The 27705-nt window shown below is 42.0% G+C and overlaps 3 protein-coding genes across 10 annotated transcripts in view; all 3 read right to left on the reverse strand.

Moving 5' to 3' along the window:
* Positions 1–754: 754 nt before the first annotated feature.
* On the reverse strand, positions 755–11994 carry LOC125901912 (neurturin). The gene is made up of 4 exons (XM_049597931.1): positions 11563–11994; positions 10973–11411; positions 4737–5073; positions 755–3031 (listed from the first exon to the last, which is right to left on the reverse strand). Exons 3-4 carry the CDS (start codon positions 5044–5046, stop codon positions 2595–2597), a joined length of 747 nt encoding a protein of 248 aa, XP_049453888.1. The 5' UTR covers positions 5047–5073; positions 10973–11411; positions 11563–11994; the 3' UTR covers positions 755–2594.
* A 2211-nt stretch (positions 11995–14205) lies between these two features.
* On the reverse strand, positions 14206–15601 carry larp6b (La ribonucleoprotein 6, translational regulator b). The gene is made up of 3 exons (XM_049598260.1): positions 15585–15601; positions 15321–15507; positions 14206–15190 (listed from the first exon to the last, which is right to left on the reverse strand). Exons 1-3 carry the CDS (start codon positions 15599–15601, stop codon positions 14276–14278), a joined length of 1119 nt encoding a protein of 372 aa, XP_049454217.1. The 3' UTR covers positions 14206–14275.
* Positions 15602–19131: 3530 nt separating this feature from the next.
* The window catches only part of LOC125902848 (receptor-type tyrosine-protein phosphatase F), a 188698-nt gene continuing 180124 nt past the window's right edge, over positions 19132–27705 (reverse strand). For all 8 annotated transcript variants that reach the window (XM_049599481.1, XM_049599488.1, XM_049599487.1 and 5 more), the window contains 5 exons: positions 26786–26912; positions 25118–25243; positions 23816–23970; positions 22589–22724; positions 19132–21062 (listed from right to left, as the gene is read on the reverse strand). In XM_049599481.1, coding sequence (XP_049455438.1) covers positions 20994–21062; positions 22589–22724; positions 23816–23970; positions 25118–25243; positions 26786–26912 — 613 coding nt within the window. In that variant the 3' untranslated portion in view covers positions 19132–20993. The remainder of the gene's footprint in view (positions 21063–22588; positions 22725–23815; positions 23971–25117; positions 25244–26785; positions 26913–27705) is intronic.

The raw sequence follows: 27705 nt of genomic DNA on the forward strand, positions 1-27705 counted from the left end.
AAGATGGAGATTATTTATTTGAGACACAACATTCTGCTCCAAAAGGGGATTCATTGTACAAAACACATTCCCTGAAGGTCATCTTCTTCATATCTACAAACCACACAATGTGCACACTGCTGAATTATGTAATTTCACTGAAAGGATAAGGTTGGTGTTATTTAATTCTTTTCTTATTCTCAGCAAATCCCAAACCAAATTACTCTCCCTCATTTACCTCCTGACTACCCTGTCTGTGCTACTCACCCCTACCCTAGCCCGGCTTCAGTAATTTCCCAAAACAGCTGGGCACTCTTGTTTTCAGTGAAAGTTTCTCAAATAAGAATAAACAGCGTATCTGTTGGGTACTATTTTCATCTGAGGATTAATACATATTTGAAATAAGTAGGTGTCACAGTTACATCCCTGCTGATTTTTCCTGCCTGCTGGAGGGATCAAACTGTCTGATCACAAGCCCTGTTGTATAAGCTTATGTCATCACTGCTGCTCAGCACATGGGCTGCGGAGCTGCTGTATAATAGATGGGAACCTCGCTGAGTGAACCAGCGTTATCGAGAAACGTTTAGATATTAGCATGACAAAGGTGTTGTGTTTTTATCTGCCATATGGTTTATTCAGTGTCATCTGATCGTTAACTTTCCCCACAGGGATTCCCTTCCTACTGTATTTCATTATCAACAGCATCTCCACTGATAAGAGTTTTATTATTTTATTTATTTATGTATTTATTTTAAATACAATCTGAGTACAGAATATTTGACACCCACAGAGTGACAGTTTGGGCAAAATATTGAACATCCATACCTCTGAAATTATGTTTATTCAGCAGTCAATATAGAATGTTAGATAAAACATTTTTTGGCACAGTTGCTTAATGATAATAAGCTGTCCCGTTTCTGTGTGGTAATCTAAATAAATATGCAAAACCATAATTTACTTCCCAAATAAATACAATATAAACTACAATAAAGATGCACCGCATCCGCACCCCACAACTGCACCTCCTCAGGAAAAAAAAACAAAACAAAAACATAATTTACTGTACTTCAGGCAAACAGTTGCAATGGGTTCAAACCAAATAAAGTTTTTAAAAGGTGAAAAAAGATGCTTCATAATTCATTTCAACAGCTTATTTTGTCTCTAAGAGTCTAACAGGCAAGACAACAAGGAGGCATTCGACGGGCCAGTAGAAGGCTGCACTGTGGGCTTTGGATCATAGCAAGTTACAGGGTCTTATGGATGGGAGCAAACACATTTCCAGATCCTCACTCTACGTCATAGTTTTCCGTCAGCAAGGAAAAAAAAAGTCATGCCACTACTGATCAATAAAACCATTCTTCTTCTCTTTCACACCTGAGCCTCAGATTAGCTAAAAGTGTAAACATTCACAAATTACATCCAGAGACGATATTAAAGAGGTTATATCACCTGGAACTTGAGACGTGAGATATTTGCGAATCTACGTTTGTGAATTCGTCATGCGTGTTGAATTGACTTGGTGTGTTTTGGCAATTCTTTGTGGAACATAATTCCAGAGGATTATGGGTAATTACAATAATGGGTTATTTGGGGAAAGTATAAAAAGACAGACTCGAAATGACAATTTCTTGTGATGAGTGTGTGTGATGAGTTATTCTACGGAGAGCAGATGGGATCAATTTTCACGTTGTTCCAGTGAGAGAGTATTTATGTGTTTTGAAACCAGTCCTCGTTGTTAATCTACACATCAATATACACAATAATTAAAGGTGGGTTTCAAACCTGGAGCTATAGGAAAGGAATTTTCTTTCATTGTCAAATTTGTATCAACAAAATTTGTTTCTTTCACCTGTGTAATAACACTGCGATGAATAACAGCAATGCATACAAGCAGGGAAACAGGTCGCAGTCATGATCCCTGATAACAATAACTCAACACACCTTTAGGTCAGTACACTTCCTGGAAACAGCTGATCACTAGATTACATTTTAGGTCAATTGTCCAATTGTCTGTGCAGAGTTTAAAGTAAACATTGGTGTATTATATATTATTTTATTTTATATATGGCTTTGGAATTGATTTTTGAGCACTTTCCTGTCTGAAGGTGATTTTCTGTCACCATTTATCGTGTAAACTACAAGATGTGGATTTACTGAAGGGAGTGCCCATGGATATGAAGTGTAGTAACAGCAATAATATAGTCCCTTGTGACTCATAGCTCATCTATCGCATGTACTACGACTCAAATGTAATATCACAGACATAACGTTGCTACATTGTTGTTACACCACAGTTTACAGTGTTACTACACAGATAGAAAAGATATTAAAAACATATTTGGTGTGAGCAGTCATTTTCTGTCTCTTTACATGGAATCCACACAAACACAGCACTTGCTGTAAATGTGACTCGGTTCCAATTTGTGTTGACAGACGCCCAAAAAAGAGTCAAGCCTGCCTGTCATAAAAAGGCTGCCCTCGAGCAGCCATAAACACATTCCCGCCCTTTTGTCTTTTGCTTGAGATTATGTTCCATGTTTTGTCTTTTAACAGCATTCACGTGCAACTCTTCGACTGGAGGACGAGAGCAGCATGAAGAGGTCCATGTCTCTGGGTCATACACACCCACAGTTCTTCGCTGACACGTTCTGTATTGTGTGATAGCGGCTCTTGTTGTCCAGAAAGGAAAAGTCCTTCTCAAAAGCAATGGGCCGGCAGCAGGGCCCATTGCTGACCTTGTCCTTGCGGCCCTTCTTCCTGAAGCCCGTCCGCATCATGTGCTCCATAGTGATGTCATAGTTGTGCCGGTGGGTCGTGCATTTGCCGCTGCAGTAGCGCAGCAGCACCGTCTCATCGCTCTCATAGCCGAGACCCAGTTCACTCACGGTGAGCTCCAGCTCCCTCACAGAGCAAGGTTTAGGCCTCCGGGCTCTTTTAGTCCTTCGGGCCTGGTTCTCACCCAGGCGTCTGCTCTTCCTTCGTTTCCTGTCGAGCAAGGTCCCGACCACATGCTGAAGCTCGCCCTCTGTGAAGCTCTGGAACATCATGGAAACTGGCAGAGAGGAGATAAATCACACGTCTGTAAACAGGTTGTAGAAGGATTATCTGATTTCTGTGTACTTTAGTCAAAAGATCTGATTCGCAGAGATAGCATACTGTACTTGAAAGGATCATGAAATGTTGTGTGGAAAAAGAAGAACAGAAGTTTGTTTTAAGTGACAGGATGACAGCTAAAAATAAGTCTTATCATTATCAGCATCACAGAAAGAGTCAGACATCCCTTAGGCCTATTTAAAGGAATACTTCACCCACAAAATTGCCTTTGGTATGTTAGTGATACCATGTTACCTGAGATTGTGAAGAATACTTTATTTTTCTTGCAGTCCTCCCATAGACTGTAAAAATAATGAAGGTAGCTACCGTGACATCAGCCATTGGTTTGTGGACTCCCATTCTAAAGCCTCAAGTTTGGCATTTTAGCCGCTGCTGTCTCATTTTTTTGGAGCCATATTTGTACAAGAGGCTAGAGATGTGGGGGAGTGATGCGTGGATCCATGAATGTATAAAGAGACCTGGATTTAGCATTGCAGACAAGGCCCCGTTCATTCCTTTGAGAGTTGCTCAGTCGCGCACAAAGCCAAAATGGTTCAGCTGCCACGTATAAAATTACTACTTTTGGTTTGGCGCTTCGTTAACTTGAATGGAGATAAAATGCGTCTCTTCTGGACTCTCCAAATGTTATCGGACTGAAAGGATTGAATCCTGACAGTGTAGCAAGTCATTTCACTGGGGTTGTGATGCTCAAAAGACTTTATCCACTGATTTACAGGTGTCTCTTTTATAATGTAAATCTATGGGAAAAAGTCTTATTGGGCTGCAGGGCATCATGTGACGAGCTCAGAAGTTGTAATTCCACAAAAATTGGATTCAAGCCCGGAGCACTGGGGGCTATGATGGATCTGTCTCACAGACTGTAGCAATGTGTCACAGACTTATCATTTAAGCAGCCCTGTCTTTGAATATGTGTAACTTTAAGCCTAAATAAAATAGAAATAGGTGAGTTATATAAAAAAATAGCCCGTGTACAGTTGTTATGAATGTTGAAATTAGCTATAGAGATCAAAACATTTCTTTGTACCAGGCTGTAAACATGTTTATTTCTATTTAAAGTTGGGCATTTTGACATGGTGGTCTTTGGGAATTTGCCCTGTTTTGGAGCCAGCCTCAAATGGCTATTTGATGGTCTGCAGTTTTTGGCACTTCAGCGTTGGCTTCATTTGTCACACTTGGAGGTTGCTGCTAGATTCCTCCATTTCTAATGACAGTAAAACTATATCAAAACATCCTCACACAACTCGTGCAGTGTAATCCAAGTCTCATTTATCCAGTTGTATGCTCAGTGCTTCCAAATCACATGCATTTTCTCTAAAATACCTTTTGGATTGGAGTCTGGCTAATATAGCATGACTGATATACAAATGGTCATTTTGCGGGTGAAGAATTCCTTTAAGTTGACGAATGCCATTCAGTGAGGCTGTGTGAAACCAAAGGAAAGCGTCGTCCTCTCCTGAAGGTTAGAATAGTTCTATGGAGAGCCAGTGAACTATGAGGTGCTAATTGACTGCAGCTTATTAAAACCTGCTCCATAAACAACAGAGTCAGGTACTAAAGTGTCTTGTCTGAACTACAGCCGCCCTTTCACACGACACCTCATCCCAGACCAGACAAGGAGGGAAGACAATAACAGTTTATCTTACACTCTGAGAGGAGAGAGTTCATGTCGTCTGTTGAGCGAGGTCTCCGATGAGGACCACCCGTCTGCCGGGACAACACTGCTGATTCTGCTGCTGCTGCTGCTGCTGCTGATGATGATGATGAGGGTGATGGCGGTGAGGTCTTGGTTGTTGATTCTGATGATGAAGACTGTCTTGATGAGGATGAATATTTGTACAGGTATTTTGTCTTAGGTTTGAACTGTCCGATAGTGGCCATGTTTCTAACGAGGAGGATGGACAGGGCTGCGCCACAGAGCATGAAGGCAAAAGTAGCACCTTTCCATAACTTCATCTTAGAACGTGGAGGAGCATTGAAACTCTGTTGAGAGAAGCGAAACGGACAAACGTCAGACATGTTCAAGCAGTTACACCTTCAGTGGTGTAAACAGTCTCCTCAACTTGTCACATTAAAGCACAGAGAACAATGCAAAAATTGTTATCTCCTGTGCCATCACATTTAGTTGACCTTGCCATAAATCCACTTCTCTCACCGGGGCTTTTATTTTACCGTCAGTTTACTTTTTCTGATTCGGCTGTCAGCTCATTTTCACTCTAAGTGGGTTCATGATCTGCGAGTTTGAAATCTCTTGCTGACACATGAGAATGCAGTGTGTGTTTAATCGCGGCTGCCTGAAAAAAAAAACCAAAACTGCAATTTCTTATTTGAACTGATACAGGCGGGATTACTTTTGCAACCCCTTGCCCCTTGAAACCTCTTAAAAGTTTGTGTATCATATCAAAAATACCTGATGTGAATGACAATGTGAGCGCTTCATTTCTGGAGAAAAAACACCTTTCTTTGCAGAAGTAAATGTTCCCGAACCATCCTTTCAGAGGGGGGGAAATCCATTCCTTCCTTCCAGGAACCACACCTATTTACAATGCTATGTATGATGAAGCCACAGTGAACATGTGTGTTTGTACATCCCTTTATCTTATACCGCCCCTCCCTTTCAAGAGACACTGCACGACAGCAGCCACAAAAACTCCATTTGCAGGAGTTATATGTTGTGTTTTCTCCCTCCTTATTGTCATGGCTCAGGTATTTGAGAAGTTTTACAACCTTACTTCTTTGTATTTTTCATATCATGTCACCAGTGAGCAAAACATTTCCCCAGAGCCGGAAATGGTATACTGGCAGTGACTAACAGCAAATCCAGACCGGCCTCACAAAGTGTTTTGCCAGACTGGATTCTGTAGTGTACATATACAGCCTGCTGGAGTGTTTACAATGGGACAAAATGACACATATCTTTGTCTAGCTTGGTATCGAAACAAAAATCCAAAGTGAATAACTACTGGGAGTTTGAATTTTTCACCATGTGTCCTGCAGATCACATTAGCCACAAAAAGTTTACATTTTCTGGTGGAATTAACTTTTTGCAGGGAAGTAAAACAAAAGAGAAGTACTATATGCAAATTGAAGTTAGCACTCGACAGTGTCTGACTGTTTTGGGACACCGCAATGGAGAAAATACAAAGAAGCTGTGCGCATGAGCTGCAGTGGTATAAACAGCGTATAAACAGGTATAACCAGTCCTATCAGTCAAAGCTTGACTCATCACTCATAATTCCATATGGGTTTGACGTGGTAAGCAGCCTTTGCACAATGGAGGGGTAGAATGGTATTCATTTGAAAGTCAAACATTTCAGCTAACAACCTCATTTGACACAGTCTATGTAAATCAAATGTGGAGCTGCGGCTGCTGCAAAATGCTACTCGGTGCCCGGCTATATGTCTGATGTTCGTCTCTCACTGTTGTATTTAATTAGCAGACATGATAAATAGAAGCCTCTGTGGAAAGTCTCATTTTGTTTCTGTTGGTTCAACACCAACTCCTAACACCAGAAATCTTCCTGCCCCTGCTCTAAATATGATAAATCTCTAATTTAAAATGAGCAGGTTTGTTATGATATACGGCAAAGGATGAGATCATTGTTTTGTTATGCTTTTAATAGATCAGTTCAGGAGAATTATTCAGTCTCAGAGTTGGCTGTTTCACACGGCCGTGATACATCAGTGTCTGTGGCCTGTTGGCTCCGTGGCTCATCTTGATAAAACAATTAGCTCGTAAAGAACAGATGAGCCCTCCAATGCCTCAGTCGCTGACACTGGACGAAGCCTGGTCATCAAACACCGATCTCATGTCCCTGAAGACACTTTGATTGTCATAATTACTCCACTCAGAAAGACATTAGTCCCATCTGCAGTCGATTGGCGCCAATAAAAGTGCCAAGGAGCATTGTGTAGCTTGTTCAGGTGGTCGTGGATGATTAATCCACGCAGACATTTAATATGTACCACTGGCCTCCCACTGTCATGGACATAAATATACAGATACTGATAGGAGGAAGGGGCACCGGTGTTTTCTTAGGAGAGCAATGGAAAGCTATGAATGAGCAGTCCACTTCCTGAAAGGACAAATGCTGCTGTTTTCCAGCAAACAGAGAGGAGCAGCAACACAGAGGATATAGTGGAACCCCTGAGGACTCTCCAGCAGAAGGAAAAGCCATCCTCAAACTGAGACATAAAAGTGCAGATGAGTTGCAAAGACAACTAAAACAGCTCCCACACGTTTGGCCCTCACAATGCATCAGTGACACACAGATGTGCCCATGCACGCTCCTGTTTGTGCAGATAAGGCCGGTCCAACGTGTGAGGCCCAAAACAAACACTGGAAAATCATCCATTCACAAGGAGACAAGACAAAGTTTACACGCATGAAAGTTCTCATTAGGGTTTTGTATTGTTAGTGAGAGTGGGAGTGAGTATGAGGTATGTAAGAAGAGCACACCTCATGTTTGCTGCCAGTCATATGTCACCTGAAGAGCTACCAGCTGAGTGAAAACAGTCCTAGAGGATCATTAAGATGTTTGAGGCAAACCATGAAAGTGAACTGCTTGGCTGTGAATTCCTCCATCTGTCAAAGCCATTCCTGAGACATTATGTATCCTCCAACGCATGCATCGCGCAGTTGAAGCCCCATCCTCAACCCTCAACCGAGCTCTTGTTGTGCCTCAAAGATCGCCATTATTTCAAATGACACAATAAAATTGATGTTTTCAAGGAATAATTGGGTCAGTGGCGATGGCGCTGCTAAGCCGGCGGTAATGTAATTACAGCAGCATGGCGCTCGGGTCCTCCCCTCCCTCCCGTGCCAGAAGGAGACACTCAACAGAATGCCACAGCCTATGGAAGATGAACTAGAGATCTGTCAAAATGGGGATAAGGGGCGTCTGTGGTTAACACTTCTGAATGAAGCTGTCAGACAGGGGGTGCCTTCTTGTCAGCTTGCTTGGATCTTGACCAGTGTGACATGATTACAGCGGGAGAAGATCACAGAGAAAGGAAATGAATGAAGAGCGTCTTTGTACTGGAAAAAAAGCAGATACCAACTTTTATGCCTCACCACTGTGTAGAATCCGCTCCTATATATTCCCTAAATACAGCCTGTTCTGTCTCACTCACCCTCCCTCTGACTCACACATACCATAAACACACACACACACAAGCAGCACTTGCGTGGTTTCACTTTTCCCAAATCATATGGCACGGGCTTGTGTAGAAATCAAGACAAAGTCTAACCTTCCATTGTTGTCCAGACACCTACTTCACCTCCTGGGTGCACACACACTCCCAGCAGCACCATCACACAACACTAGATAATCCATCTTACATAACACTGCTGCTTCTTGATATCTAGAAATGTCCACAGGTCTAAGCATTGTGTATTTGCCACTGCACAACCCGAGGCCTCTACCTACAGAACATTATTACCATGCTGTGTTCCTGCTCAGCTCCACCCATGTGACCGCCTGTCTCTGCGCTACTGTGAACACACCCCATAAATACCTGCACTGAAAAGATAACAGAGGAGCATAACAAACAGCGGGAAAGGCACCTACTGTGTTGTTCCAAGGAAACAACGTGCTTTAGTGAGTCCTAGAGAGGCCTTGTCTTGTCTTTTCCCTCTTAAGTGAGCATCAGGAGGCCTGGGGACAGCTAGAGAGTGCTTGGAGAGGTAATAGGGACATATTCCAAAGATCAGGGCGGGATTAGCACTAATGCCTGCCGGCTTTATCTGCAGTCACGTGGGTTAACACCTGGCTGCAGTACTGGTGGCGGAGCTCGAGCCTTACTGTATGTGTGTGTGCGTCTGTGTTAATCCATCAGACACCTCTAACTCGAGTTAGACCAGCATGCAGGGCCTAACGAGAGAGAGCACCAGCAGACGCTTCTTCTTCTCCTTCCAAAACCTGTCCTGCTTTCAGTCAGAATAATAGAGAGGAAAAGTGACGAGTTCAGTTAGTTAGATCTGTTGTGTTGGCACAAGGGTGGGCGAAAAGGCTGTAAAATAAAGTGGATGTTCTAACCGAGGATTGGCTGTTCTAAATCCAGCCTTGGTTCTAATGCAACTGAAAAAGGCTTAGGTTAGACTGCGCTGTAATTTTGCTGGGCAACTGCTTCGGCTGGCTCGCGTTCTGTCACTCAGTAACCAAAGCATAATTAAAACAAGCCTGTTCCTTGTTAAAAAGGAAAGCTGCTGTTCATTATTGAGACCGAAGAAAAGGTTGAAAACATCTGTGGGTCATGCCAAAATACAGTGATCATTTTTACACACATTCTGTAAATACTAAACAAGATTCCTGCATTCTTTGTGACATACTAGATGGAGATGAGTGGTTAAAAAGATTTGATTTTACTGTGGAAGCTTCACTATCACATCTCACGGATTTATACAGATTAATCCAGTGACCCAACAGCCTAGCACGAAATCTCACAACTCAAACCTGTTGCTGTTAAGAGTGGCGTTAATGAGGTGTGAGGGGGAAGATACACTTATAGATGCACATTTGACACCTGTCCCAATATGTCTGCCCTTTGCTATTCTGGGAAGCGTGGAGTCAAGGTGTAGCTCTGACATGCATTTAAATAGCCTTTCTAACAGACAAAGAGCTTACATGAGGCTTTGCAGGAAAACGTCGCCTTGCCTCATCATTTCTGCGCGAGCTGGCTGTAAGATTGATGATTGTTGTCTTGGCTACTTTCTAAAGAAGAGTCCATAAGCTGCTATTCTGGCTGCTAATCTGTCTATGCCAGATCCTCTATTAACACAACAGCATCACCTCTAAACCCATGTTAAACACGCTGATGTTGCTGTTACAAAAGGTTGACTGCCATCTGGCACACGCTGAATACCACTTTCAAATATGACCCAATGTGAGCATGCACATGCAAGTACAAACATCTGAAATATGATGACATTTTACGTGTTTATAAGCCCGTGCTCACCTCAAACTACTAACATACTAATTATTTGCATTCACAATGTATATTTTGCCAAGGATCTGACAAAAAGTGCTGATGATACGTTGACAAGCGGTGCAGGAGTTCAGCCTTCCCCTTCAGTTTCCTCCAGTTATGACCAGCTTTGACAGGTTATGACAGTTGAACGGCTCATTTGACTTCAGGCTTAACCTCTATCCAGCCTCTTGGGGCTCCGCTGGATACAGTATAATCTCTAAGTATGATATGGGCTTAGTGAGAAGGGGATCATCACTTCAGAAAAATGCCCACAGTGAGTATCATCAAGTTTGCTTCTCTCAGAGTACCTTCATTATATTTTCAGATGACAAGTTCAGCAATTTGATCCAGCTCCCTTTAATTATTTAAACTATTAAAGGTGCAGCTCTGCAAAAAAAAAAAAAAGTCGATCTCTAAAGGGATGACCGCAGAGAATAATAATTATCTGAAATCACTATTTCGTAAGTGTTCAAATAAGTGCTCCAACTTTTGGGAAAGGAAAGCCAGAGAGCATTTGAGGAGCAATTACGCATGATAATGAGGTAAACCACCATGCTGGATAAGTGACAGGAAAAGAAAATATTCCTCCCTGACAAAACAAACTTGTCTCTGCGGTGAGAGGTTGTTCAAATTCTGCAAGAAAATTATAATAATAATTTATTGTTCTTGTTGCTTGTCCAACATAGTGGCATGCCCCTTGTAATCAAATGGTAACCGCTCTGCAAACATTTCGTGACAGGCCACTCTGCGCTATTGACATGCGGTTCCAGCAAGGGCCGCTTGTTGATACAGATAATCCAACGTGTGTTTTCTGCCACTCAAGCACTTGGTGAGGCTTCCCTGTCAGTGGCACCTAACACCTTCCACATAAGCTGCTGGCTTAAACTAACAAAAGAAGATGTGGTGTCCTTACCGTTCGGCCGGCTAATCCAGACTTAGCTGCGTGGCGTCGTCTTCAGCTGACCTCCACAGGCAAGTGCTGGCTGGGTAAGTCCATCATCATCACAGGCGAGGAGCGAAGGCAGCACACCTGCTTATTCCTCAGAAAATCATCACAACTCCCTGTGCCTACAAGTAGGGGAGGTGTCCTGACTTGATTCTGGTCCAGACTGTTATTATTCTTTTATCATATTTGCATTTCCATTGAAAGATTTTAGGTTGCAAAGATCAAGATTAGCATTCCTCTGAATGTAAGCGTGCGCTTCATGGCACTCAGGTTGATCCATTCAAAAAGAGGAGAGCTGGGTGTTTAGAGAAGCCACTGAGTTGGCATCTGGTTCACTTCAGAAAACTTCTGTCATCACGGATCTCCATGCAAAACTTCTGGTCCTCCTTTTTGCACAAATCCAAACCTGAAACAGAGGAACAGAGCAAAACATTGCCATGTAGCAAACAGATCTTACAGATGCCTCAACTTGTATTCCATCTGTTGTCAAACTCCACTTTGGATCATTCTATCTGCACACAGCAGCACAGTTGGAAAGATATTGCACATCTCCTTACCTCCTTTCCAGCAGCAGGTCTTCTCTTCAGGTCCAGGGAGGGGAACTCTGCGGGTTGAGAAGATGGGTTAGGGTGAGGAGGGAGAGCGTGGTTACCGTAAGTGGAGCAGAGAGCTTCTCAGATGCCTCTGCCTCCTGCCTCCCCCCCTCAACTGTTGCTCCTCCTCCTCCATAGTTGTGCTTGTGGGCCGAGTCGGATTACTCCTGACATGATAATCTCCCTGGCTCTAGCTCCAGGAGCACTAAAGGATGCTTTGGCCTGAGCAAGGGCTTACATTTACCTTCTGCCGCTAGAGAGTCTGCCATCTTAAGTGGGCGATTGGTAATAGCCTCAATTGGGCAGATCAGAAGGGGTCTGCTGAAGCAAGTGTTTTCCAATCTTTTAGGGAGAATTAGGAAAGTTCACAATTGGTTTAAATGGTGCTAAGACAACACTAACCCCAGTTAAATGGAATTATCACAGCGGAGGTATTTCATGATGATTCAATCTACAGTTGGCCTGAGATAAAACCAGGGATGTTGTTGTTGAGAATCTCACGTTCAGGTCCCCTCCAATACAAACCAGTATTATAGCCCTTGAGCCTCGAGCGGCAAATGAGGAGCAGATGGTTGTGCTTTTGGAAGGTATCAGGCACTCCAGACTGCAATCTAAATAAATACCCCATCCACGGGGGAAATGCGTCAGGTGTGCGGGGTCAGTCATGTATAAACAAAGGCCAACCAGTTTGGAGACAAGTGAAGCGGTGCGTGAGGGAGGGAGAGACGAGGGAGATACACAAAGTCTTGCATGTGCTGTTTGGGGAGCGTAAACCACTCAAATAAATCTACAGGTACAATGTTGATCTAAGCAGAAGCGATGGTTTTAGAAATGTGTCCACAGCCAACGATGTTGAAATAAAGCAGCGATCTCTGCTATGAAGTCAGCACCACAACAGGAAACAAATTATTTGCGAACAAACATCTCATTCTACCGCCATGAGTCATTCTGATATCCTCAGGCCAAATTATACACAAATCACGCTTTGCAAAGTTCCACTAGTGAGGCGGAGATGTGGCCTCGCGTTAACTTTCTAGGACTTAAAATTCCTTCAGTGTTGACTGTGAGAAAGGGGGAAAAACCAAAGGAATCTTTACCTAAGCTTTGTCTCACACCAGAAATGTGTATTGATGGATATTCTAAGGGTGTTATCTCAGTGACCCAGAGTGTAGATTTCATGTTAAGTTTGAAGCGCAGCCAACACAAACTCTCCTTTTCACTGATGGAACACTTCAGCCCTGACCTGAAATGTAACTCTTTGCCACAAATCAGGACATTTGTGCTCAGTTTTCACGCTGCAAATACTTCGGTCAGCAGGTGCAAAATTATCCAGATCCCTTCCCCAAAAAACTGAGAAAACATGAGAATTATTACAACTAACTTGTTTGACATACCCCTCAATTATGCCTATGTAAAAACATAATGACTTCCAGTTAGCAGGGTATATCGTGCTTTTCTAGCCTTGAAAAGGAACTATCAGCACAGAAACATTTCCTGACATCAGGGAGGAACGATTTCTACTCTATACATATTGTCCGCAGATGTGTAAAGTTTTTGCAGACCAGCCTCTGCTGCAATAAAACTCCAACAGCTGTTAATTGCTACAGCAAGTCAGAAACAATAAGAGTGACACACTTGATCCGTATACAATGTAAAGTCTCACTCAACAGCTAAGATTACATTAGCCATAAAGACAGTCTGACGTTCGGCATATACAAGAGACAAAAAAAAAAAAAACAGCAGGGTATGTTTCCAATTTGAATATGATAGAATCCCATACACATCGGATTGAATCTTTTCCACTGGGCGTGGATGAGTGAAGAAACACATTTTGTTTAGGTTTGGGCAAGATTTTAAGGAAGCCCTCAATCAGTAACACTATAAACACACCATTCCAGTCGAGGTGTCATTAGAAAGGCTGGAAATAAGGCACAAACCTTACTACTACGCTTGTCTTGCACAAGATGTGGTTTGATGATTGGACAAGTAGCCTTCAGCCAAATGTCATCTCGGAGAATGGAAAACTACTTTTTAGAGAACCAAAATCTAAACAGGCATTCGTGAAAAGATGCAGTGGGACAATGAGGGCTCTTTTTCTGAGCGTTTCATGTTGAAAGACGACACCTCTTTCATGGAGAACGCGGTAACAAGGTAAATCAATCCTGGCCCAAGAACAAATATACATTGCAATTTGCAGTTGTGACCAAATGAGCTGAGGTGGGGCGCAGAGGCCAGTGGTGTTTCATAACAGGGCCTGTGGATTCAGAGACACTTTTACTTTAGTACTCTAACACCTCAGTTTGTGTAACAATTTGTACCTCTGGCTAATATGTATTGTAGTCTATTTACATGCTTTGCAGAGTATTTACCTCCTACGCAATTACAGCTTGACAAGGACAAAGTGAGTGTTTAAAATCACACAGTAATGAACACAGCTAAATGCTGCCCCCATCTGTCAGTGATTTACAACTACATGTACCCCAGAATAAACACATCTCCCACCAACAGAGATACTAAGACCTGGATAGCGTTTTTTTTTTTTTTGTTTAATGCAAAAAATATTTTATTTCCTAAACAGCTTTTTAATTTGTGTAGTTGCTCCATAAATCTGCGTTATTCAGTTATTCTGCGCAGGTGGTGTTTCTACTTCCAAGAGAGAGAGTTTGAGCTCTTCCTGCTACAGCAGCTTCAGTCTGGCCTGAAAGCCCCTGGTGCCATCAGGGCCGAAGGGCTGACGCAGTACTCTCTGCATCAAGACAGGCGCGTGGATGTGCCCAGCGCCGGCTGCATTTCTGCGCCTCAGCACCCATGGGCTCTGAGAATTCTCTTTATCACAGTCTCCAGAGCACCAGCTCTTCTTACTGTACCTCTGATTCAAACTCGAGAAGGGCTGGTTATTACAGCTGGTGGAGATCTGCTCAGAGGTTCTTCGCATTAAATTATCCGAGGGCTTTTGGGGCTGAGATGTGTCTGTAGTCTCGTCAGAAAGTTTAACTGGCGAAGAGGGTTCCTCCTGGAATGAATCCTCTGAGATTTCCAGTGGATTTTTCTGGGAAGGTGTGTCCCCAGATTGGTCCTCATTGTTTTCCTCTGCTGGTTCATCTTTGGTGACACGGTGCATTGACTGGAATCCCAAACATACCACACGCATGCCCTCACTGTTAGACTCCTCCTCTTCTGCTTTTAGGGCATTGTAGGCTTTACGAACTTCCTCCAAATGCTCAAACTTCACCACTGCACACAAGTGTTGGCTGAGCTCTTTGTGACGCTTGGTGTAGCACTGCAGCTCCATGGGGAGCTCTTTGCCAGGACGCAGGATCCAGAGTGAAGTAATGCTGCCATGAGCACTGAACTTTTGGAGAGCCCTCTCTGCGAGAGAAGGGTGCTCCAGGCCTCGGGCAGCTGCGTCTTCTCCAGCTTCCTCCACAATAAAGTTCCAGGCGAGGAGAAGCTTGCTGGTGGGGGAACACAGCAGCCACTTGGGAAGCGGCTCTCTCCGCCTCACTTTGGTGCATTCATCATTCACCTCCAGAGTTTCTGAGCACAATGCTGCTGCTAGAGTTACGTGCCAGTCTGTGGTCAGGACCTTTATCTGCAACAAACAAAGGCAACCTCAGCTTTATTTGCATTTTACTGTATTCATTTTATTCAAACTGGTGGAATGTAAACACCACAGAAAGTACATCAAATCTTGCTATTGTTAGAGAGTGATATTTCCTTACCTTTCTCAAGCAAGTGAGGAGCTTGAGACTGACGTAGCCCTGCTTGTTCTTCAGCACATGCTTCAGCAGGAAGCCGTCCTCTGCCAGGTGGCTGTCAGAGAGCAAATCCTCCAACTGGGCTTTAATCTTCAAGCAGAGCAACTCACCTTCACGGTCCTTTTCATCTTGAGCAGATTGTGCATCATCTCTACAAGGACACACAACTCAGCATCATGATATACTGCAATGTACATTAGTCAACCATATGTTTTCTAATTTCCTTACCCAATCGGATTACTCATGGTATCTCCAAACGGTAGTGATAACAGGTCACTGAGCTGTTTCTTAGAAAAGTAAAGACGGGTATTAAGGAAAAGTAGCAGGCTAGATACAGTTAATACTCCAGAATGAGGAAAAATGCACCTGGACACAGTTCATACAGCCACAATGTCAACTGATTCAGTGGGATACAAAACAAAAATTTGGAAAATGCTACAAGCAAAATTCCAAACTAAATTATAACACCAACAGAAATAGAATTTGTGTGTCATTCTGTTTCTAAGATACCATCTAATCACATAGGTGATTATGCTAATCATGCTAATTATGCTAATTATGTATATTTCTTGACATATGCTTATTTCTTAGTATCCACCAGTTTCTAAATGCTGGGGACCCATTCTGTACATTTCTTACATAAAACTTTGGGGAACTCAACACTTGCAGGTTCACATTGCTGGCAAGTAGATTCCCTGAATGCTTAATGACTGAAAATTCCATTTTCTCTGATTTTATAGTGACAAATTTAGGCCAAAACAAGTGTAATTTTCAAGATAGAAATCGACTTGGGCTCAAATTGAAGCTTATCAACTTGGGAAGTTTTCTATTTACAAGTGAAGCAGTGATATTAAACACAAAGTGATGAAAGAATAAATCATTTTCGGTGAGTCATTTTTTTTGTTTATTAGGGATACTGTGTGCGATATTTTGAAATAGAATGGCAGCAAGCCCACAAATATTATTTTGCTACTTTCCAATTTGAGTCAGGATACTCCTTGCCAAATTTCATACTTGTATGACTATTTATGCTATCATAGTGCCCTAATAATTGCATTTACATAATTTCACCATAGCATGTCCCCAAAAAGGGGTCTGGTGCCCCCTGAGACCAAACGGCCTCAAGTTGGGGGTGCTAGTTATCAAGTTATGATGGCCCAGGGTACATACAGACTAACAGGAAATAATCATGAAAAAAAGGAAGCAGAAAACATCATGAGGGCTGACCTGGCTCCTGGCCTAACCTCTACTGCTAATAATGACTCAGACTTATATGTGTGAGATAAAGTTAATGAATTATTTGATGGGTAGCAGAGAAGGGGTGGGAAATAATAAGTGTATACTTCCTCCTGCTCTTCTTCAAACATATGAGATGTAATTTGTGTTATGGGTAGTAATTTTATATATATACGTGAGTAAATGTTTGATAAATGTTAAAAAAGGGAAACTGTCAACAAACTATTAGCTGTCATAAGCATAAGGATATTATAACTGCTAAAATTAAGGCCCACTGCACAACAGAAACAAGAGCAATGCATCAGCATTAATATTAAAACACAAAAGAGCAACATCATCAAAGGCATGGATTTCTGCAACGTGGCTCAGAGCTAAGTGCACAATCAAATCAAAAGACACTTATGAAATTGTGCATTTCTGAATTCCCAGATGCACAACACACAGCAGCACTTCAGTATAAACCAGCGACTGTATAGTATTTCTTAAATCCAGTTTTACATCCTGTTTGTGTGCTTTTGTCTTGAAATAATTCCTCTTCAGCATATTACTGACAACAAATCCATCTGCTGCCCATTTATTTCTGTGTTTTAATTAATATATCCTCCATATGTTATCAGACCTTTGCTGGTTTTCCCAGATACAGTAATCCAACCTTTCCTTTTGCGTGACTGTTATGTGACACAGCAGTGATTTCACTGGTTGTGTGGGCCGCTGTTGAGAAGCAGACTGAGCAAGGGACTGGAGATGATAAAGTCTTGCTATGTGCACACACACACATCTGCATAAATACACACAGATAGAAAGAGCACAGATGTTGTTGCAGTTTAAAAGGCCCTCCAAAATAACAAGAAATAAAAAAATCAAATAAAGCACTAAAATCTAGCTAAAATCATCTTTAGATATTATGTGATAAAAGCTTAAAGGGACAGTTCACCTCAATCAAAATACAGATTTTTCCTCTTACCTGTAGCGCTATTTAAAGGGATAGTGCACCCAAAAATGAAAATTCAGCCATTATCTACTCACCCATATGCCGATGGAGGCTCAGATGAAGTTTTAGAGCCCTCACAACACTTGCTTGCTTGCTACCCCCTCTCCCCTGGGATCTCCGCACGTGATGTGAGGACTCTAAAACTTCACCTGAGCCTCCCTTGGCATATGGGTGAGTAGATAATGGCTGAATTTTCATTTTTGGGTGCACTGTCCCTTTAAGTTCATGACAGCGTGAGATGTAAACATTAAAGGCGCCCTCCATGGCTGACCTGAAACATTAGCTAGCTCAGAGGTGCTAGGTAACCTAGCAGTAGAAGCACACAGTGATATGGTTAGGCATAGCTCATTAGAAAGAAAAGAGTTCCTACATGAAACTGCTCACAACAAGGTCTGTGGATTATCTTGCGTAACCAGGTTGTGGTTTCTGGAAAGACACATTGCTGTCGAGTTTTTTCAGATGTATTTTTTGGCGCTTTGAGCACCACAAGCCAAGTTCCATCTAGTTCCATTATATTAGAGAAAGGGCAGACATCTCTACAGCCGATATCTCCAACACATGGCAACTCACAGGAAAAAAATCTAGACTGACAAATAGCACCACAGTTAAGAAGAGATATTTGTATTTTTGATTTGGGGGGGTGAACTGTCCCTTTAAGACTCAAAAACCAGACACGTCTGCTTCATCAGGTTTGTGTGGGTGTGCTTTGATCTGATGTGACTGACAATGGCATCTCCGTAGAAACAACTGTCTCTGCGCTGTGGGATTGTTAGTTGAACATAATGTACATGCGATAGATGATACTGGTTTTGACCGCACTGTATAGCAGATACATTTTACACCAAGAATTGGGACATTTGCATAAACTGGCGTCCATTAAATACAGTGCTCTACATAGTAAATAAGAATGGTTTTTGACATAGGCTGAGCTAATCTGCTACATCAGGCCTGTATAGGTGTCTTCATGGTAACATTAGCAACATAATTATGATTATTTCAACATCCTGATTATTTTACTGTTAGATTATGATTGGTCCAAGGAAATAAGTGACATCATCTTTCTCCTACAGGGCCTCACCCACATTAAACCAGTGAGAAGCGCACAAACACAAAACAAAATCCTAGCTGAAATTACCTTGATAATTAATGATGACAGCTAAGCCATCTCCATGACAACCAGGCCAACTCCTTTCGTCTTTGAAGTGTGTGAGATGTAGAAGAAAGTCTTCAGAATTCCTAACTACACCCCTGCAAACACACACAAGCACACACACATACACACGTTAAACTATGTGAACATTAAGTTGCATCGTTGGAACAAGAAAGCTTGTAACAAAGGACATGGTGGTCATACATCAGGAAATATTTTTTGGGCAGTTCAATAGGCAACATTCCTGGAAACAGGAGATAAACTCATGGCCCTTGGGGACGCCGAGGGGTGAAGGATAGAAGCAAAAGCATACACCATGAAGGATTTATCGGTTAAGAATTTGACCGTTCACATTTTCCAAACAACAGAATAAAGGAACAAAGTGTCACAAGCCAAGATTTGTACAAAAACCCAATTATTTAACTTTATTAACATCAATGTTTTTTTCATCAACAGTTTCTTTTTAAATTCCAGTTCTTTATCAACAAATAGAAAACAGACTGTGTGTACAACAGATCGAACCCCTACAGCACTAAGCATTCACAAGGTAAAAATGAACATTTTTAGTTTTTCGCCAGCGTATTCAAGTCCCCCCTCCCTCCCACCGCCGCCTCCACCACCACCGCCACCACAACGTGTCGCCATCAGACGCTCCCCTCCTGCGGCTTGTGTGGGAGAAGATGTGTGCTTGAGTGGTGCGATTGAGTGAGGAGTCGTCCATTATTGATGAGTGGGGTGGGGGGTTGTGCTGTTTTTCCTCATTCAGACGGACAACCAGCTGTCGAAGTTACTATGGTAGTACAGTAGATACAACGGTGTTTCCATTAATACACACTCTAGGACAGCAGGCTCTCTGCAGTGTCTCTAGGGTTGGTAGATCAGCAGAATTAATCCTTTTTAACAATATACCTTTGAAGCTGTGTATATATCTATGTGTAATTGTACATATATATAATCAATCATAATTATATATATATTTATAGTTCTATTTCTGTATAAAATAATATCAGGTTTCAGTCCAAAGGGCCGAGTCTCTTTCCCTCTGGTAGGAATGGTTGATTCTGTACAGGTGCCAGCGTTGATGGCTCTACTCCTCAGCCCATGTGAACCACTTCTGCTCCTTTCGGTCTGTGTGGCTCAGCTCCAGCAAACTGACCAGGCTAATGGGCAGCAAGGAGATGGGAGGGACTTGAAGAGCAACTTTATTCAGAGATCAGGGAGTTTATTTTCTGACAACTACCCTTTGGGTACAAAAGTCTGTTTTCCTCAGGTAAGTTCTCCGCTGTGGAGTATGAAGGCCTCAATGCCATAGGCTTCTGATGAAAAACAAAACAAACAAAATAACACGTAGAAATCATGTGCTTTCCATTTCTGTACACCTCTGATTTAGTCTCTTGTAAGCTAATTCACTTCTTGTTTTATAAGTAGCTACCACTTTCACAGGCCAGACTTTAGCAAGTGTGTGCTCTGAAATCAATTTTTTTTTCTTTAACCAAAACAGCGAGTCAAAAGGCAATTTTTTGAGCTATTGAACTGAATAAGACCAAACAAAATGTTTATGACACATATAATGAATAAAACAATTATATCATGTGACGAAAAGAAATCTGACAGCAGCTCAGAGAACAGTGGTCCTCCTGTATTAGTATCTAGGAACGTGTTAAAAATACATGTCCCTTGTGCTAAAGTACCCTAAAATAAAAAGTAAAAATAAAAAAAAGTACCGATTATGACAATAATGCACGCCCCAGGCTGGGCAGTTTAAGACAGAAGAAATGTCTGATGTTAAAATGATTATTAAAAACAACAAATATACTAAACAATAACATTTGACATAATGAATCATAATATTGACAATATAATTAAAAAAAAATAAAAACAAAAAAACAGAGAGAGTGCTCTCTTAGTGCTACCAGTAGCCTTTGACAATCAGGGAGGTTTGGCTTCGACAGAGCAGAGAGGCAAGCTGCCAGTCTGCGCTGTCGCATCTGTACAAGAGTTGTCATTTTTGTCATAGTCACTGTAATGTTTCTCTTATTATTTTTAAAGCAAAATCTCATGTGGTTGGTTAAGTCGGCGTGGATCTCTGTGATTGGTTAAACCCGTCGCCGGGTCTGCAAGCGTGTCCCTTTCTTCCCCTCCCCTCCGGTAGCTGCGAGGGGTTGGGTTTTAGGGGGTCAAGTGAGTGGATGGTGGCTGAGATGGGACACTTGGCACACTCCTGAGAGGTTTGACCAGGGAGGCTGCTCGGTGGGAGTGGTTATGTTGCATAGTGGTCAAAGCTCCCCAGGTACTCCAATGCTGCCCTGTAGCACAACTGGTACTGGTCCTGGAGAGAAGGAGAAGAAGAAGAAGCCTCAGTAAGACAGTCTGCATGCATGTCTGGAATATCACATATCAAACCCACAGTTTTATTTTTCTGGTCTGCTCTGTTAACACTACTTATATTGCATCTGTTTGTCCTGGGAGAGATATTCTTGTCCTTGTGCTTTTCCTAAGGTTTCTTCCAGTTTTTCCGTGTTGAATAGTTTTTTTGGGGGGCATTTTTCCTCATCTGTCTTAGGGGGCCGCATTTTTTGCACCCTCAAATTCATTGTCTTCAATGTGGCCACGTGGCAGGTACTCTTAAATGCCACAGCAATGCCGTCTCGGCGCGCATGCATTCCTGAGCAGCTATTTTTCAGGGCCCAACGGCTGTGCCCCGAGATAAACCAAGTTCAACTTTTCGGATCGCAGCAGCGTGCACTGCATGTCATGTGAAGAGGAACAACCAATCACAGCCGACAGATATCATTCCCTTCTTCCATAAATATGGAAAAGTTTTTCATTTTGGTGCAGAGCTATAAAAGCTATTCAACTGTCCCACAGACGATATGCCCACACACATACACAGTGTCTCGAAGAAGATCAGCTCTACACTAAGGATTTGAGGTAAATAGGCTATGATATGGTGACTGTTAAGGTTGCTTAGCAACCTCAGGTGCAACCTGCTGCTGCGCTTATGAAAGCTGGTTCAAAAAAGGCTCAAAAGTAGCGCCCAGTGTCCAACCTTGCATTTTCCAGGCAGTTAAAGACAAGGCATATGTACAGCCCCTAACAGGGTTCCTACAGGTTATGGCAAGTTAGATTAAAAAAGTTAGACCTGTATAAATAAAATCTACTTGATGTGACTTCTTGTGATTGTGGCTACATGTTGGATAGCTCGCCAGTACTGTACATACATTTTTATACTGTGCTGAAAGTTTTTCAGCAAACAGCTGGTCTTGTTCTTTTGTGACTGCAATCTCAGCAGTGAAGAGATGAATTTAATCTCACTGCTGTTACTTACTTACTGATCTTTTTTTTGGCCATAGATACATATTAAATTTTGCATTTTGGTAATTTAAAAATACGGAATGTAATAATGTGTGGTGAGCTTAACCATCATAATGTTATATTAAGTTTAGAAGTAATGAAGTGACTCTTCTCTGTAACTATAGCTGTATTATTTGGAGTGTTTGCACTAGGGGCACAAATGAAATGACAATTTTCTGTCTTCTAAACTTGAGAAAATCTAACTTATTTTTACCTTAAAATGTTTATGAACTCATTTAAATTCACACCATGACTGCCTTCATCGATATCCTTATGAAATGTATTTATCAATTCTTGATTTAAGGCGAAATTCGACACTGTCCCTCTCTGATAGCACCAGATGAGTTTGCTACGGGACGTCTGAAGCACCTCTAAAACCTGTATCAAGTCAACAAAGGACACTTAACGAGATAACATCAACTCTGCACCGTAAAAATATTCAGTAGTGACTTTGGAATACCGTCCTGTCAGCGTGGGAGTCTAGACAATCTCTGTTCTTACCTCTGTCTGCACCATGGCAGGCCGCTGGGTGCGAAGTGTCTTGACTGTCTGGAAGAGGTCGACCACTCCCTCGTACCTCATCCTCTCCAGCACGATGCTGAGGGTGATGAAGACTCCGGTCCTGCCCACCCCGGCACTGAGAAACACACACACACACACACACACACACACACACACACACACACACACACACACACACACAAGAGTCTTTATTACAGGCTCCTAAACTCTTTATGTATTTCATGTTAAACATTTAAGAACTAAAGCTCATTTGTACTTTGGCAACTCATTTTTGGTTTCTCGGAATGTGAATACAGACTAACATTTGGTTTCATTAAAAATGAACGGGGAAGAGAATCGGAGCTGCAAACATGTGACATGAATTATAATACACATTTTTGTTATGTTAGACCTCATTATGCACTGGATGTGTACAGAGCGTCTTAATTTATAGCATTCCTGGGTCAACATGCATATAAATATTTTGTCAACCATGACTACATTCTGAAAACCATCAAGGAAAATGTAAGACAGTTAACAGCACTACAAACCACAGCCTCCTAAATGACTACAGAGCTCAATAAACTCCTATTTAAAAGAGTTTCGAGAAAATTAAGTCTTGTCACAGACCCTGTTTTTAAAGTTTGAAACATTTAAATGTGATTTTCCACCCAAGATGATCAAAGTGCAGGCAATCATAGGTAATCTGAACTTTGGTATAAACCTCTGTCATTATCTAACGTGTACTTTGTGCATGTTGAACACAGGTTAGATGCTATTTAAAACTGCAGAGACAATTATATCAACCCTGGTGCTACATAATCATTCAAGCATGTACGAAGCTCAGAAGCAGCAGCCAGCCTTTATTACTACAGATTTGTCTTAATACTATGCAGTATTTTCCAAAACAACAATGTACAGGCTCATACAGAGGTAATCCCTCTCAATCATCACTTATGAGCCACTTTAAGTTTGTGGTGGTGTATTTTTCTGTTATTTTCTGTGCTTAGGATATTTATGGGCGTGTACCCCCACAGTGCTAAGGTGAGGTCGGGGCTTTATAAAAAGGTAGTCCTCATGTAAACAGCACTGGAAATACCCCAAATGTAAAAGGCAAAATGCCAACTGAGATTGAATCTGGGATTTTTCTTTACTTACTCTGTTTACACACATTAACCAAAGATTCCTGTAGAGTATACCTTTAATTTCATGATTAATTTGTCTTACCTGCAGTGTACAGTGATTGGTCCGTCCTGTCCAAACTGTTCCTTGGTTTTGTGCACTTGTCCAATGAAATCAATGAAGCCTTCTCCAGTTTTTGGCACTCCTTGCTCGGGCCAGTCAGTGAACTGGAATTGGCGGATTGTTCTGGACTGGCCATCCTGAGGGGCAGCAAATAAGGAGTTTAAGTGTATTTAAGAGGCACAGTGCCTGGTAGAAAACCTGGCATGTACTGTAGGTATACTGCGTGCATAATCCAGCTGACCTTTATGTGTTGCTTTTATCTATCTTTATGAGCAAATAACACTGTGCTGTACTTTTCACTTTGTGCTCCACACATCTCTCTCTCTGCAGCCTTCACTCTAATATGCACTCAACAGAAAAAACCCCCACCACAGCACAGCTTCTCAGTCGATGTCCGCTACGACCATAACCCTGCTGGTTTTCACTGCTGCCATCTAATCATCCAATTTACACCTGGGATGCAATATGAATAAAGCTGACGACCTGGCGGGAGAGGAAACCAGCAGGGCTGTGGCACTTGCAGACCAGGACCGACAGACTTAACTGCAACATGGAGTCCCACACTTGACAGCACTGTGATGCTAGCATGTGTGAATTAAATGTTTTTCTTGCATATTAGGACTATATTTCTGAATCTATTGCTCTTTCAATGCACACACTGGAGGAAGGCGTGGATGTAGGATTAGAGTGCTGTGCTGTGGGCCTTCTGATGACAGTAAAGTATATTTATAGCCCATTGAAACTACTGCATCACAGGGAGTTGCAGTACTGGCCCTCAGGGATTGGAGGCTATGCTTTTCATGTATTTTCACACAGTGCAACACACACATGCGCACACACACACACAAACACACACACAATCCATAGAGCAAGCATACTGTTACTAAATCCGGGTAAACATGTTTGATGGTGCATTCACTTGATGTCAGCCTGTCAGGAGAAATAACACGGGATGCGTTCTGATCATCTCTACCTTGAAATCACAGTCGTTATAATTCTTAACACTTAGCGCGACTGTCGGCATTTGTATGAAAACCTAAAATTAAGATGGATTTGGGTTGGCTGGTTGTATTTGTGTAAAATGCCAATCAATCCTCATTCCCTCCACCACCACTAAGACATGCACACATAGACACATACCAAAACACACACACACACACACACACACACACACACTCACACACATACATACACACACACACACACACACACACACACACGCGCGCGTGCGTGCGCGCGCGGGTAAACCCACAAATATTCACACACAGAGTGAATCCAACATACCCTGGCATCTGTGACTTTGAACTCTCTGAGGATGTACTGGGGCATGTTGTACTCAGCCATTGGATCCACCACAAAGTACTGGTACCTGGCTGAACGCTCTGCTGGCCAGTACTGATGGCACTTCTCCTGCAAAAGAAAAGGGAGGCAAAATTTTTAAGTACCTATATTTAAAGAATCTTTCAGGGAAAAAAAAAGGACTTTTACATAATGACTGCCTGGTGCACAAGTGCAAGATATTATTAGCACGGGTTTCTGTAAGTTATTAGTCATTTTGAGTCGTGAGGAGGGCTCTGCTCACAAAGGAAAATCAAGGGGAGACGGATCTGTTTTGAAATATTGTCTGATTCATTTCAGGAGGCAAAATATTTACATCATTTGTTTGTGTTGTTAACCACGGTGATAATGTGCATGAGGGCTTTTGTTCATAAACTGTGATTATGGATAAGAGGGTGATAAAAGCTATGAAACACAGTTCAGTGCTGTTGGAATCACTCGCATCATCACCAAAAATAACTCAGTCAAAGATATTATGGATTTAATCAAACTGGTACCAAGACAAAAACACTATTTTTTTCCTTAAAAGTCCAGTGTGTAAAATTTAGTAAGATATATTGGCAGAAATTGAATATAATACAATAAGTATGGTTTTTTTTGTGTGTAAATCACCTGGAACAAAGGATCATTGTGATTTTGCCACCTTAAAATGAGCCGTTCATATCTACATACGAAGCGGGTCCTCGTCTTTAGAATCCACTATGTTGTTCCTACAGTAGCCCAGAAGTAACACCGGTTCTAGATAGGGCCATTGCCACCATAGTTCTCCAGCACACTTGGCAAATAGAGGAGGTTTCTGTTGGTTGCAATCTGCAACCTTAGCTGCTAGATGCCACTAAATCCTTTCAAGTGTTGGATTGGTTAGCTTAGCTTAGCATAAAGGCTGGAAACAGGAGAAAATAGCTACCCTGGCTCTGTCCAAAGGTTAAAAAACCTGCCTATTAACAACTCTTTGACATTTTTGTCTTTATTAAATGACATGCAACAATGGTTTTAAGCTGGAAGGCGCACAAGAATCCAAAAAATCTCTTTCCAGTCTTTGTGCTAGGTTAAGCTATCCATCTACTTGCTTTGGCCATATATTTATCAGTCAGATGTGAAAGCAGTATTGATTTTCTTATCTAACTCTGGGCAAGAAAGCATATATCTCAAAATGTCAAAACACTATATTTAAGACTAACTTGATTTTGTTGTGCTGCCTTATAACGTCTCCCCAGAATCCCTGAATTCTCTTCAGGGTCAGGTAGGGGTGTTATTACAAAATTAGGAGTGTATATCTATACAAGAACCACGATTCAGTTCCCTTGTTACCAAAATAGATCCCATTTTACACAAAGCGTGATGCAGTCATGCAGTCTGAGAATTATCAGTATGCTTGGAATGCAACTTATTATTGACAAGTCTGACACAGTAGCATGCTAGTTTCAACCCAGTGTCTTTATTCCAGCCATGGCGATAAAGAAGTGAACTTTCAACCAGAGTTACTGTAATGAATTAATATTTGAGCAGTGTGATGCAGTAGCTTAGCTGAACTGACCCAGCATATAGATATTGTTATCAGTCCCTCACATGGGTGCTGCGTGCAATGATGTACAGTATGTGTTCGTGTATTACCCGTCCCATCTCTCGTAGCTTGGTGAGCATGACGACGATGGTGGAGTTGTGCTCCCACAGCATCCTCCAGAAGTCCTCAGTGGTCTCTGCCAGTGGTCCCTGTGTAGCCAGGTAGGCCTTCTGCTGTCTAAAAACGTAACACCACATAGAGGAGGCAGATATTAAACATTACACATGATAATTATGAACTTTATGGTGCTTTTACAGCCGGTATTATAAAGCACATGACAAAGCAATAACCAGAAATGGATTTAACGATAAAGGAGCGCTGTTGTTGTAGAGGCTGTTAATCCAACTCACACCCCAAAATTTAATAACAGACAAGATATAAGACATGCAGCAAAACTGGTGTCTTATAAAGTGCTCAGATACACTCAGGCACAAATTTATTCAAATAAAATGCAAAGGCTCGGGAAGGGCTTTTCGTGTTGATCCATTTTTGTTCTATGAAAGCATCACAAACCATTTAGTGGACGTTTATATACAAAGCACCTGTAGTGGTATGATTTGTAGGAAAGGGAATCAAAACCCATGCGGCCATGCTGCTTAAAAGCATTCAGCTGCATACAGTAGAGTAAGTAAAGTCCTGTTGTCCTTGTGCTGTTTGTCAAAAATTTCTCTACCCTAGTGCCAACAAGACAAATTCCTACACATTTAATGAACATAGCAAATAATCCTTGGCAACTATCATCATCACTGAGCTGTTTAAGCCTGTATAGATCCTCTACATCTTCCTCCTAACACTCTGTAAGGCACCACAGAATGAGAGAGAGAGAGAGCACTTGATATGCTCACAAAACCAGAGATGAGCTCATCCACTGAGCCAGAGCTGTGCTGGTGTCCTACGTGACTTTGGCTCAGCTGAGCAGTTTTTCTGTCAAACAGCAGGTGGCAGCAGCGCACTGATCAACAGTGAGAGA

Source organism: Epinephelus fuscoguttatus, linkage group LG15, assembly GCF_011397635.1.
Source record: "Epinephelus fuscoguttatus linkage group LG15, E.fuscoguttatus.final_Chr_v1".
Classification (NCBI taxonomy): domain Eukaryota; kingdom Metazoa; phylum Chordata; class Actinopteri; order Perciformes; family Serranidae; genus Epinephelus; species Epinephelus fuscoguttatus.